We start from the raw sequence: 14,059 nt of genomic DNA on the forward strand, positions 1-14,059 counted from the left end.
TGCTTTTCAATACGTTTGGATGGGGGACTGGCCACGCCCTCCGGTCGCGTGGATTCACCTTGGGCTCCTGCCCCGGTGCCGGTGCGTTGCGCGCGCCGGACGCGTGCCACTTGAAGCACTAAACAAACAGTCAGTGGTGAGGTTTTTTTTTCTTTCTATCTATTACGGGTGTCAGAGAGGTGTGTGGCTGAGCGAGAGGAACGTTTCCAACTCAGAGTCCCGTTTAGGACACAAACAGGAAAAACTTTAAGTTTTGTTATACTGGAAAACAACTTGTTTGTGCTTTCTTTTAAATCATTTTTGTTTTGCAACTTTTAGTAGATACATTTTCCATTTTATTGTCTTTATTTTTGGAGATCAGATGTCAAGAAAACTCAGCCTGTCCTGTAAAGTCACGTCCCTTCTTGTAAAGTTAAGATAAGTGTGAGGACATTCTCTTGTGTTTCACTGAACTGACGCACTTTTATTTGTCAGTGATGTTTAGAAAGTGTCAGCAGGTGACATTAAAACAATCCAAAAACATCCAACATCCAGTCTGCTTATTTAAAAGAAAAGAACGGGAAGAACAGATGTAGTTTTATCCGAATCTCCAGAGTAACAGGGTTTTAAAATGTTCAGACACATGCGGGGCAGCAGGGGAAAATATAACTCATAAAATAATTCAGTTTAAGAAGTAAAATATTTGTTATTCTTTTGTTTTCTCTCGCAGCTCTGGACCAAACTGCGGTGCTGAAAGACAGCTCTCCAGATTTACAGCTCGCATAACGCCCCTCACTCTGGACTTTATCTGAGAGCTCTGCATGTAAATCAGCGGCTCGCTGTCGTTTCAACTCAAACGCAGTCTAGTTTTATTGTTCGCGGTACAGACGCGTCTGAATGCCGCTCATTTGAGGAGCCATTGTGCATCAGAGGCCGAATTTTCCACTTTGATTAGAGCAGATCATCAGCCGCGCACAGGCGGAACGGTGGGGCGCAAATCAGCAGAGGGGCCCTAAGAAGCAGCTCGGAGGAGGCTTTGTGTGTGATTGGATACACCCGGTATGGTTACAGTGGCGCGGACGCGGTGTGTTCTGTCGATTATTGTCGCTTTGGAAAGTGCAGGATGATAAAACACGTCTTTCAGCGCGGAACAAAACCAAGACAAACTGTATTAGGCTACCCTATCTGCCTCCGTGTGCGTGTTTGCGCGTGCATGTGCAGTGTGTGTACGCGCAGTAAGACAGATAGGAACCAGATTGTGTTGTTCTGACTGTGCGTAATTTTTTTACTTTGTGCGTAGTTTTTAAGTTTTTCCGCATGGCGTTGTTCTTCATCCGTGTTTGCGTGAGTCTCCACGCGTGCGTGCAAATAACGTCTCAATGTGCGTGTTTGCGCGTGCATGTGCGGGGCATGTAAGTGCACTAACACGGAGCGAGAAGCCAGAATTAAGATTGTTTTCCTCCAGTGTGTGCGTAATTATTCACTTTTGCGCACGGAGTTCTTCTCTGTGTTTAGCTGTCTTGTCTTTCCACGCGTCAATTTCTGTGTTTGCGCGTGCGTGTGCGGTGCGTGAAACTGCAATAACAAGAAGAGAAATCAGATTCAGGATTTTGTTAAATCTCAGTTTATGCGCATTTTTTTACTTTACGCATGGTTTTCCTCTCTATTTGTGTTTGTGATTCTATCTACGCGTGCATGTGTTGGATTTCTCCATATGTGCGTGCACGTGCGGTGTCTTAAACTGTAATAACAAGAAGAGAAATCAGATTCGTGATTTTCTTAAATCTTAGTTCGTGCGTAATTATTTACTTTTAAGCGTTGTTTTTCTCCATCCCTGTTTGTTTCTTTCCACGCGTGCGTGAAACCAACTTGTCCGTGTGGGCGTGTGTTTGCGCGTGCACGTGTGGTGCATGTAAACTTGTGCAGTAATCCGGAGAGAAACCAGAATTCAGATTGTTTCTCAGCTTGTGCGTTTCACTTTTTTACGCACGGTGTTCTTCTTCTTCTTCACCAAGTTTCAGTGTGTGTGTGTGTGTGTGTGTGTGCAAATAAACCCTGTCCACGCCCCCTCCCCTCCTCTGTTTCTTTATTTCTGTGCGCGTGCGTCCTGTGCATGCGCGTCCTGAAGAGGGGATTGTAATAAATTGTGCAATTTTTCTGCGTTAGATGTGGCATTCAAAATCAAGCTTGCATTGAGGAGCCCCCCCCCCAGTCCAACTCACTGCCCCCACCTCCACCACCAATACTTTCTTTTCTTTCCCTCCCCCCTTACTCTCTCCCCCTCTCTCCCTCTCGCCCTTTTTTTGGGCCCAGCAAGAGAGTTTAGAAAAGAAGCGTGGGTTCTATTCAGCCTCCCCCTGCACCCCTTCACCACCGCCCGGCTTTCTGAAACCTATCCATGCCCTGTCAGTGTTCTTCCAGAGTCCAATTAGCGCTTTGTGAGGACTCTGTCCCTCTCTGCTGCTGCTGCTGCTGCTGCTGGTCGTCCAGAGGCGCTCCTTTTACTCGAGGGGCTTTCCAGTCATAGCTGAGTGTAATAATTAATATGACATCTGGGCGCCCGAGTTCTCCTTTAACCACTTTCTGTATTTTTCTCTTTTCTTTGGGAGCTTCGCTGCGTGGAGACAATAAAACAATAAACTCATAAACACCCGTATCATCCAAAGCATCTCTGTGTGTGAGGTGAAGGCTAATCTGTCAATTTGTTTGTCATTAAAAACAGTTTTTCTGACAGAGTTTTGTTTTCTTACAGCAGGTGCATCATTAGTAATGGATATATGTCTGAAGACTAATGTTTAAAGCAGTTACTCTTTTCATCTTTATAAGAAATATGTGCGCAAAACTTACTTTCATGTAACAAACATTGTTGTAAATTGATTTTTTGGGGGGTTAAATAATCTGTAAGACATTTTTTCTTTCAAAATGATGCACAAACATGAGACTACACTGTGTGTGGCTGAAAGAAAAATCTTCCAGGTGTTCCCTCTAAAGGCAGTTATACTAAAAGTTATGACGAGCTTTTCATACAGAAAGGCACCATCATACTGTTTGTTTCTAGCCAAAAATAAATGGAAGAGGACAAAGGAGGGGAAACCAAACATATACAGTCCACCACCTGTTACAAAGAGCTGATGGCATTTCTAAACTATCTCCTCTGTGATGTTTGTGTAAACACCTCCTCCCTCTGAGTGTGTTGTTTTCAGCCTGACATGAGAAGTTGTAATTGAACGTCGCCCTCTAGAGGACAACACAGGGAACTCAACACTGGGAGTAAAGAACAGCTTTCATTTCCTCATCTTATAAATCAGTGCACAACTGTTAGAGTAGACAGATTCCAGAGGTTTAACGGATAAATAAAACACTACATAGGAAAAAAAAAAATGACTCAGCAGTTCAGATGAGTATCTTGTAGAGTTTAGGCTACATATATGAAGGGTTGAGTGGGTGGAATGGTTTTAATGTGCTGGTGTTTTCTGCAATAAAATTGACTTTTGTGAGTGTTAAATTTTGCTCAGATAAAAGATATGTTGTTATGTTCTGAGCTGCAGATATAAAAACCAAACAGCATTTATATAAAGCAGCAAATAAAGAAACTAAAAGTATTTTTAATAAGTATATATGGCAGTAATTTAAAAATATTCGAAATATTTTTTAAAATTATATAAGATAATATAAAATACAAATAATATAATAATTATATATAATAATAATAATATTAATAAAAAATAATATAAATAAAATATTAATGATCATGGTAAAATCATCAGAAAGAGCACTTTATTATTTAATATTTTATTGGATGACATTCATGGAGAAGTGTGAAACATTAATGAGGAGTTCATTCACAAAAACAAATAAAAGCCGCTCTCAAAATGACTATACCAACACCAGTCTGACTGATTTTCCCTCAAGAGCAACAAGAAATATTGTATATAGGGGAATAAAGTATATATTGAAGCAACACAGGTTTAAATGAATGACTTGATTTTGAGCAAACATAATAACAAAAGAAACAGAAAGGCGTAGGAAGAAGTGTCTATAAGAAGTCTATAGTTTGATTGATATTCCCTGGGCTGCACAAATCATTTTTAATCATAATCATTTTTATTATTATTAATATAATTTATATCAATAATAATAATAATAATAACAAATTAAAAAGAAATAATGAAACTTTTCGTTGCAGTTACACACATTCACCGCTGGGCGTCGCTGTTTCACCACCTAACTGTGCCAGTCCATCTTTATAACGTCCTAGTTGTTGAATAGTGTTATATTATTAATACACTGTCACGGGAAAACATGCTATATTTACATTTAATTATGCTATTATTCATTATTGTGAGCATTTAACCGTACACTTGTTTACAACCCTTTGACTTTAAACGCTTTTGGCTTCAAAATACGAGATGAACCGCGGTAAAGTTTGAGGAAGAGCTTTTTGCCTCTGCTGAGCTGCCGTACTATCTAAGCTCACGTGCTTTTGTTTACCAGGAAGAGCCGCGTTTGTTAAATGAGCTAGCAACTGTACCGCTATTTAGCCACAACACAGCCGCTTTGAAGTCATTTAACAATTAAGTCATTTAGGAAGCAGTTAGACAAGAAGGATGTGATGTTGTCTCGCGCTGTGTCGGAGAAGCTAACGTTGATTTTAGCTCTTTAGCCCACTAGTGCTAACGCTAGCTAAGCTAGCTCGAACAATCCTTGCTCTAATAACAGCTCTGCATAAATGTTTAAGGTGACTTAGCGGTTTTAAAATATAGCTAATATTAGCAGCCATGCGGTCCTTGAACTACGTTCAGCGTGTCAGCTTGGACTTTACAGGAACTCTGTTTCCTCATGCGATCTGTCTGGGAGATGCAGACAACGACTCGGTAAGTTCAGTAAGCTAACTTTTTAACTTGTAGGTTTCTCTCTTCACAGTTCGTGATTTATTTGCCCACCGCTACATCCAGAGCTGTAAAGTTTGGTTACTCGTGGGTATCAAACCAACAGACCTTTAAAAACGTCCTGAGTGAGCACAGACTCTTAAAATGCTCCAAAAAGTACATGTGATTTGGTGTGATTACGAGACACTGCAAGACCTTTGAATGCACTCTCCATACAAGATAGACTGGTTGCCTTTTTATTTGAGCTTCTCCAATACACTGTGTATGTATGGCTGCAAAAAAGGCAGTCTTGTTTTACTGTTACTGCATGTTTCCTCCTTGATTTGAAACGAGGGAAAGATGAGTACTGGAGGAAAGAAGGTCACAAAACAAAAGTAATGTACAAACTGAGTAGGAAAAGCAAAATGTAAAAGATATGCAGCTCCTCTGGGTCATGCAAGCTCATGTCAACATATTATTTGTTATGACTGCTGTATCATTTGTACTTTTCTGAGTGAAATAAATGACTGTAATTAATGTATCACTAAATTTTGCATTCAAGAGAATATGCATTAGAGCCACACTGATATATCAGCAGCGGCTTTATGTCTCAGTGCTTAAATACTATGGTGGTGGTGGCATAAAACAATAACATCTGCTTGATATTATAGCAAAGTACATGTGCTGTATGTCTCCATTAACTGCAGTTGAATGAGCTGGTCGTGGGGGACACCAACGGAAAGCTGCTCGTCTACAAGAATGACGACTCCAAACCCTGGGTCACAAGAACCTGTGTGGGCATGGTCAGTGTAGAAACCAGCAACACTCATGAGTTTATAGAGTGAATTTATTTCTCTCACTCATATGTTGTGTCTTGGTTTTCCAGCTGACCTGTGTTGCAGTGGGAGACGTCTGCAACAAAGGAAAGGTAAGTCGTGAAATAATCAGCAGCAGCGTGTCATGAATATTTTGGTGGTGATGTTCCAAATATTGTTTTTAATTCCCCTGTGTTACAGAACTTTGTGGTGGGTGTTGGCGCCGAGGGCTGGTTTCACCTCTTTGACCTGACAGCTGCCTCTGCGAGTAAATCTGATTCATCCAGTCAGCATGAATTCACGTCGTTTGATGACCAGAGGCCCCTCTTCACCCAACACATTCCTGCAAACACCAAAGTCATCCTCATCAGTGACATCGGTAAAGACTTTCTTATATAATATATATGCATCCTGTGTGTTGTGCTGTTTGATTTTAACTACAGCCCGTGTGCATGCCTGTACTGTAGATGGAGATGGCCGCTGTGAGCTGGTGGTCGGCTACACAGACAGAGTGGTGCGAGCTTTCCGTTGGGAGGAGCCGTCTGATGGTTCAGACCTGGCATCTGGTCAGCTGGTTCTGCTGAAGAAATGGCTTCTGGAGGGGCAGGTACACCACACCTCAGCCACATTAATCAGTATTCCATTCCCTGAAATGCAACCTTATTATGTAATCACACAAAGTGGAAGCTTAATATTTGAAGGTATACTATACACCCACACATCTAGTGGCTCAAGTGAACATTGAGAGGGATCACTTCTGTTTGAGTCTATACATTGTCTTTCAGGAAATCCCTGCACAGTAGATCTTTAACGCTGATGTCTGTGCTGCAGGTGGACAGTTTGTCGGTGAACCCAGGTCCTGAGGGTTTACCAGAGCTGATGGTGTCCCAGCCGGGTTGTGGCTACGCCATTCTGCTGTGTTCCTGGACTCAACAGGACTCCAGCGGTTCTGGAGAAGACGCCCCCGCCACCCCTGGGAGGTAGACACTGTGTATCAAAACAAAAGTTATGAACTCAAGAAACTGTGATCGATGACATTAAACGTGCTTTGATTTCTCTGCTCACAGTGAGGGACCGTCTAGAGATGTAGTTCTCCATCTGACCACTGGGCGGATACACAACAAGAATGTTTCCACTCATCTTATCGGCAGCATCAGCAAAGGTACCAAACAGTCAGTTGGTTTTTCTTTACTACACAACACGTACGCTTTAAGGAAAATAGGTGTAACCTTATAATACATTTTGATGTCTGTTTTTTTCATCAGGCTCTAAAGAGGAATCTTCTAAATGTGGGCTGTTTGCTCTCTGTACTTTAGATGGTGAGTCATGAGTTTGAAACACATTTGAAATCTTATTTTGGCAAGAAGATAAGTGTATTTTATTAACGGTGCTTTCACACTCAGCATTCAGTTGAAATGAACTGGTGAGTTTGCCTGTTTCATTTGGTTTGTCTGATATGAAAGATGTCAATCAAACTGTGGTTCAGACTAACAAATACATTTGAAAAACTCAACATCAATGTCTCTTTCCAGAAATCATGACCTGGTTACTCAAGATAATCCACAGACCTTGTTGTGAGCAGTTTCATGTAGGAACTGTTTTCTTTCTACCGAACTACCCTCTCTGCCAGTGGATTGCCCCCTCTGGGTTGGGAGTGAGTTACTGCCTCATGTGAGGGAGTTAAAGCATCTTGGGGTCTTGTTCATGAGTGAGGGTAGAATGGAGCGTGAGATGGATTGGTGGTTTGGGGGCACTGCGTCTGACCGTCATGGTGAAGAGGGAGCTGAGCCAGAAGGCAAAGCTTTCCATTTACTGGTCCATCTACGCCCCAACCCTCACCTATGGTCATGAGCTCTGGGTAGTGACCAAAAGAATGAGGTCGCAGATACAAGCAGCCGAAATAAGTTTACTCCGTGGGGTGGCTGAGCTCAGCCTTAGAGATAGGGTGAGGAGCTCAGACATCCAGAGGGAGCTCGGAGTAGAGCCGCTGCTCCTTCATGTCTAAAAGGGTCAGTTGAGGTGGTTCGGGCTAGAGGGCTGCATTGGGACTGGGTCCCAACGCAAATATTGCGGGAGCGGGCGGGAGCAGGATGAAGAAAACAGTCCCGCGCAGGGCTCTAGTTCGGGCATCTGATCAGGATCCTCCTGGGCTCCTCCCATTAGAGGTGCTCTGGGTACGTCCCACTGGCAGGAGGCCCTGGGGCAGACCCAGAACACACTGGAGGGATTACATATCTCATCTGGCCTGGGAACACCTTGGGGTCCCCCAGGAGGAGCTGGAAAGTGTTGCTGGGGAGAGGGACATCTCACACTGTCACAAGCATGAGCCCCTCGTTCATGAGTAGATGCACACTTCCTTCTGCACAGTGATACAGTTGGTGGGTGTAGTTCAGTAGAAAGCAAATAGTTCCTACATGAAACTGCTCACAACAAGGTCTAAGGATTATCTTGAGTGCTCACTAACTCAAGGTTTACCAGATCATCTACAGCCCACCCTTCCCCCTGTATAAATGTAATACCGAAGAATCAGCTACAAAACCTCAGTAAGGGCATAAAAAACATTGATTGGGAGGAAACCCTCTCATCAAACAACTTAGAAACTAGCTGTGACTCCTTCTTCAATAAAATCAAAAATGCGATGTCTCCTCTCACCAGGAGAGGGAGGCGTAGGGCCAGGACACGTAACGCTCTGCCATGGCTTGATCAAAATTGCAGGGACTTGATAAGGTCTAGAGACTCACTACTTAAGCATTGCCTGAAATCTGGCCTGCCTACTGATAGGCTAAAATTTACTCACATGTGTACAGTCCTTAGGCCTGTTTCCACCGCAGGAACTTCGGGGTAATTTTACGGGGCTGGGGCCGTTGGTGCGTGTCTCCACTGCAGGAACCACCCCCGAAGGACAGAGTTCCAGAACTTTTACAGGGGCTAAACAAGTCCCTGCCTCGGAGTAGGTACTCAGAACAGCCCCGAAAGACTCCCGGCTGGGGCTTGGGGATTACTTGGTGCTGATTGGATATACTCAAGGCGGGATGTGACGTCAACAGAAAGCAACAAAATAGCTGGCATTTTTAAAACTCAGCAGACGAGGATTAGCTCGTTCATATAGCTTCCGCCGCCATGTAAAAAAAACTCACTAAATGGCCCATGAAAAAAATATTCTTTCCAGCGGATATCTTAGTTACAACATGATTGAGCTAGCAAAGCAGTTTTGTGTTGCTATGTGTGGTATGTATTCAGTTATGGGAAGTCACGATGTCTAGAAAGCATCAGCTAACAGCAGCAGCAAAGCCAACATCAAGACGTCATCTGTTAAAAGCCTCCCGTTGTCGGATACGACATGAAACTACTCCAGTTAGCTCAATCATGTTGTAACTAAGACATCCGCTGGAATTTTTTTTTTTTTTTTTCCACGGGCCATTTAGTGAGTTATTACAGACACCGCTAACGGCTATCAGCTAACGGCGTCCCTACGTCGCCCCGGTAAATGGTCGCGCAACGATTACGTCACATCCAGAGCCCGGTAACTTTACAGGAACCTTCCCCCTACTCCGCTCTCTCAGTGGAGACACGGCGGTTGAGAGGGCCGAGCGAGAGGACGTTCCTGTAGTAGTTCCTGCCCCCCAAATAGTACCAGGAACTTCTTCAGTGGAAACAGGCCTCATGTGTTGGTGCTGATTTCTTGACCTTAAGAAGGCATTTGACACCGTCGACCACCAGGTACTCTTAAACAAGCTCACATTTTTTAACTTCTCTGATAACACCATGCAATGGTTCAAATCATATCTGTCAAGCAGAACTCGATGTCTAACTGTTGACAGGGTCAAATCGCCTTTTCGCACTACAACAGTTGGTGTCCCTCAGGGTTCGATCCTTGTGCCTTTGTTATTTTTGCTGTACATAAATGACCTCCCAGATGTGTGCCCAGACCTTAATGTCCAGATGTATGCGGACGACGCAGTCATTTTCACACACGGTCCGAACTCTCATCACCTCCAACAAACTCGGTCTCCCAACCTCAATCAGAGACAGTCCCACTCTCACTACTTTCAAAAAACAGTTTAAAGGATGGCTGTTGACTCATCAAATCTGCACCCATGAATGAAACATTGATCAGCCGTCTCATACAGTCCTCTACTGTAGCCCCTTGTTGAATCTATTGTATAACTGCTGCTAATATTATTGTGCACTTTATATGTTGTTGAGTTAACTGTTATTTATGGTATGTCTGTCTGTCTTTTAACGTGAGGACTACGGATGGAAATTAGCTTCTAGCTAAATCCGGCATATTTACATGACGTCATGTATTTGTACCGATTGTTCAATAATATGCACTGTCCTCTTCAAATAAATTGACATTGAAATTGAGTAACCGCATCATGGTTTCTGGAAAGAGACATTGATGTTGAGTTTTTCAAGTGTCCAGAGAAGATAAATAAACACATAATGCACAGTAATGTGCTGCATAATTTGTCATCAGTCTCCCAGTTTTCCCCCATGTGGGTCCCTGTAGTGCTGACGATGCAGAGTAACAGTCATGAAAACTCAATAAGTTAAGCCAAGTCCAAACAGTGTATATAAGATATGTGAAAGCACCCTATGCTAGTCATAGTAAGATTAAAGATAGATTAGTAAGAGCCACGTGTCCTGTTTTCCACGTGTTGTGTTTGGAGTAATAGTAATAGTATATGTGGTAAACCTTTTGGCGTATGACGATGACTGTAGAGAGCCAATGTAGAGAATTTTCCTGGCAGCAGCAGATAACTGGCAAACTGCTCTCCATCAATATTTAAAGAAGAGAGGATCTAGTAGGATTATCTTCACTTGAGGCTTCCGGCTGCCAACATTTTACACTCACAATCTCCCTCTTGGTGACATCTTGATGAGCCAACACAGAGAAAAGAAATTGTAAAACCATTAGAAGTTTAGAATTACATCCCAAAAAGATATTAAAGTCATATTTCACCCCTCAAATCATCATTTGTGTATCAGTTAGTAAACTTTGTTTTTCTCTCATGCCTCCACAGTGAACCAAGACTCAAAAAACAGAGAAAATTTTTGATGAATTGAAGTAAGAGGGGTCCATGTTTAACAACAGCAAAACTATATCAGAACATCTGTTAACAAACTCTCACAAAACTCGTGCAGTATAGTCCAAGTCTCATTTATCCTGTCGTATGCTCAGTACTTCCTAGACAACCCTTCCTGACAAGGAACTGAGCTGAAAGTGAAACTTACCTATGCTCTCTTTAAAGCCACACTCCATTAACAATGACAGTAATTTTACCTCACTGAACACAGGAGCTGATCAGTTACTGTGTTTAGCCCCGTTTCCACCTAACTCTTTCAGTATGGTACCTTTGGAGCCAACAGTAACCCTTCAGACATGGTACCTAGACCCTAGTGTTTCCACTGCAAACAGTCCTCTTAAATGTGGGCGGGGTTGTTGTCACTCACTGATCCGTCCAGCACTCACTGTATTTCCTCCTTTATCAGTCTGCACCTCGTTTATCGTCCACAGAACGAGGCTGCACGCCCACATTTTCAGAACAAAATAGAACAGGCTGCAGTGAGAGTCTCTCTCCATGGGATATTTAAAAATAGCAGCTTTGTGCATTTAGTGCATTTAGGGGTTTAGTGTTGCTGGAACCCACAGGAACAACACTTCACAATGCTTTTTTTTTTCTTTTTTTTTACAGAACAGATCCATTGATACCATCCACAACTTTGGTGTTATCAAGGGTTAGTTCAGATTCCTCAAAGTCACGCAAAAGAGCTTTACTTTTAGTTCAGTTCCCTGTTTGTTAAGTACTGAGCATACAAATTCAACATAACCCAGGGTGAGTAATTGATTTAAAAATGGTCATTTAGGTGGTGAAGTATTCCCTTAAGAGAAACGATAACTCAATTATTCAACATCATTTCAGGGATTACTTGTCGAGGGTACGACAGTGTGAAAGTGTCATGAATTGGTTTTCTCACCTTGTTTGTGAGAAGATGTTTGGACTGCACTCAAGGTCGAGTTCAGTCGACTGTGACCTTTTGTTGGAATCATTTTGCTTCCTTCTAAAAGATGTTTAGCTTTTCATTGTTGCTGTTTTGCTTTTAACAAAAAGTCAGCCACACATGGACACAAAAACCTTCACTTATTTCATTCAGCAGAGGAGCCATGACGGAGAGTCAGTATTTGTTAGAGAGCACTGATGTGTTCTTTATTTCTTATTAAGGCTAGAGCTAATGATTATTTTCATTGTTGATTAATCTGTTGTTTATTTTCTGAATTCATTGATTAGTTGTTGGGTCTGTGAAATGTCAGAAAATGGTGAAAAGTGTCAATCAGTGTTCCTGAAGCCCAAGATGTCGTCCTCACATGTCTTGTTTTGTCCACATCCCAAAGATATTCAGTTTACTGTCATAGAGGAGGAAAGAAACCAGAAATTCACATTTAAGAAGCTGGAATCAGAACGTTTTTAATTTTATGTTGACAACTAATCAATAAATAATTACAGCTCTACTTCTTATAGAAATGACACATGTAAACTAGTAGAACTGTCCTTTAATATTATACCTGCATCTCTTTTACCTTAAATGTCACAGGGACCCTGAAGTTGATGGACAGCTCAGAGCAGCTGTTGTGGTCCGTCCAGGTGGATCATCAGCTGTTTGCGCTGCAGAAGCTCGACGTCACTGTGAGTTTGTGTCTTACTGTAAAGCTAAATTAATTGTTTTAAATTGTTGGATTTGTCCAATCATATTTGATTGAAAGTATACAAAACAGATAAAAGTTGCATATCTTTATATGTCAGGAGTTGTGCATTTTTACTTTATAAATGACTTTAAAAATTAAAAAACAGCAGCTGGAAATCTTGTTTTCCTGATTTAACTTCTCGTCTTCTTCAGGACGTTCTGCAATTAGCTTAAAATCATTAAACTGAAATAGTTTCTTTTAAATACAGGCCATTTGTTCACATTGAAGGCAGCAGCCTCATTGGAGGGTGAGAAAAAAAGCATTAACTCGACATTCTTTGTTAGCTCGACCCTGTTAACAGTAACAAGATTTTTATACGTCCGTGTCGGAGTCATTATGCTTTTGGGTTGTCCATCCATCCATCCATCCATCCATCCATGCCTCCGCAATATCTCAAGAATTCCTTGGGGGAATTTCTTCAAATTTGGCACAAACGTCCACTTGGACAACTGATTAGAATTTGGTGGTCCAAGGTCACTGTGGCCTCGTGTCTGTCTTATGACATATGCCACATAAGCCATCTCCATAGTAGAATAGTAATGTTTGTAATGCCTCAAGGGCGCCGTGACATTACTACGGGGTGTGGTTACATGTGCAAATTAGCACGCACCTGACCTGACTACACCCAGAGATTTGAAACTTTCAGTACCAGAGGGCAGTTAAACTTAACTGCAGCCTAACAGCCTGGTGTTAATTTTCTCTTTAACAGCTGATCAGTTAAAAAAATACTTATCGATTAATTGCCTTGTCATTTTGTGTGTGTTTGCCTCCAGGGAGACGGCAGAGAGGAGGTGGTAGCGTGCGCCTGGGACGGTCAAACCTACATCATCGACCACAATCGGACTGTCGTGCGGTTCCAGTTTGATGAGAACGTCAACGCCTTCTGTGCCGGTGAGGGACCTCTCACTTGACCCATGGGGTGGGCATCATATTTGTCAATAATTTCACAGTATTTCTGGGGATTTTTGTGATAATGATATTCTTCATGAAGAAGTAAATCATCAAAAAACTACTATGTGGGGCGCCCAGTAGCTTAGTGGGTGGAGTGGGCACCCCATGTACAAAGGCAGTGTCCTTGTCGCAGCAGCCCCGGGTTCAATTCCAGCTCCTTTGCTGCATGTCAACCCTCCTCTCTACCCATTTCATGCTTTAAACTGTCCTGTCATCAAAGGCAAAAAGCTAAAAAAGCTTTCTCTTGGAAAACGCAAAAAAAGATTTAGTTGTTGTCACTTCTCTGCTCCTCCCGCTGTGTCACACAGTGCTGACCATCATTTGGGCAAGTATACTCTGAGCAGCAAGTCGCTAAAAGTCTCTGAAAAGTCCAGAGCTGAGAGCTCAAAACTTGGTACTTTCGGAGGCCCAGACCAAAAGACGCCGCTAAATCCACAGCACTGAAGTTGCTCCCCTTTTTAGACTTAAAGGGAAATTTCGGTTTATTTCAGCCTGTCTCCTATCGTCCTAAATTTGGTTCAAGTGACTAGTGACATAAAAATAATTGTTAGCATGTTAGCCGTTAGCCTAGATACAGCCGGGGCGCATAGTAGCGTCAGACCTGTTAAAACGTAAGTGAACAGGCAACCTTCAAGTGCAAAGTTAGTCCACTAAACAAGCTTTTTTTTCCACAAAGACCGCCTCATATCATTAGATAA

At 42.3% G+C, this 14,059-nt stretch overlaps 1 protein-coding gene across 1 annotated transcript in view; it reads left to right on the forward strand.

The window, feature by feature from the left end:
- The first annotated feature begins 4,454 nt into the window (after positions 1-4,454).
- Positions 4,455-14,059, forward strand: part of itfg2 (integrin alpha FG-GAP repeat containing 2) — a 17,388-nt gene continuing 7,783 nt past the window's right edge. The window contains exons 1-10 of the mRNA XM_050036843.1: positions 4,455-4,853; positions 5,555-5,650; positions 5,734-5,775; positions 5,864-6,041; positions 6,130-6,269; positions 6,494-6,642; positions 6,730-6,824; positions 6,928-6,981; positions 12,260-12,351; positions 13,184-13,301. Of these exons, the coding sequence (XP_049892800.1) occupies positions 4,758-4,853; positions 5,555-5,650; positions 5,734-5,775; positions 5,864-6,041; positions 6,130-6,269; positions 6,494-6,642; positions 6,730-6,824; positions 6,928-6,981; positions 12,260-12,351; positions 13,184-13,301 (1,060 nt within the window). The 5' untranslated portion in view covers positions 4,455-4,757. The remainder of the gene's footprint in view (positions 4,854-5,554; positions 5,651-5,733; positions 5,776-5,863; positions 6,042-6,129; positions 6,270-6,493; positions 6,643-6,729; positions 6,825-6,927; positions 6,982-12,259; positions 12,352-13,183; positions 13,302-14,059) is intronic.

The sequence above is a fragment of the Epinephelus moara genome, chromosome 23 (genome assembly GCF_006386435.1).
Source record: "Epinephelus moara isolate mb chromosome 23, YSFRI_EMoa_1.0, whole genome shotgun sequence".
In the NCBI taxonomy this organism is placed as follows: domain Eukaryota; kingdom Metazoa; phylum Chordata; class Actinopteri; order Perciformes; family Serranidae; genus Epinephelus; species Epinephelus moara.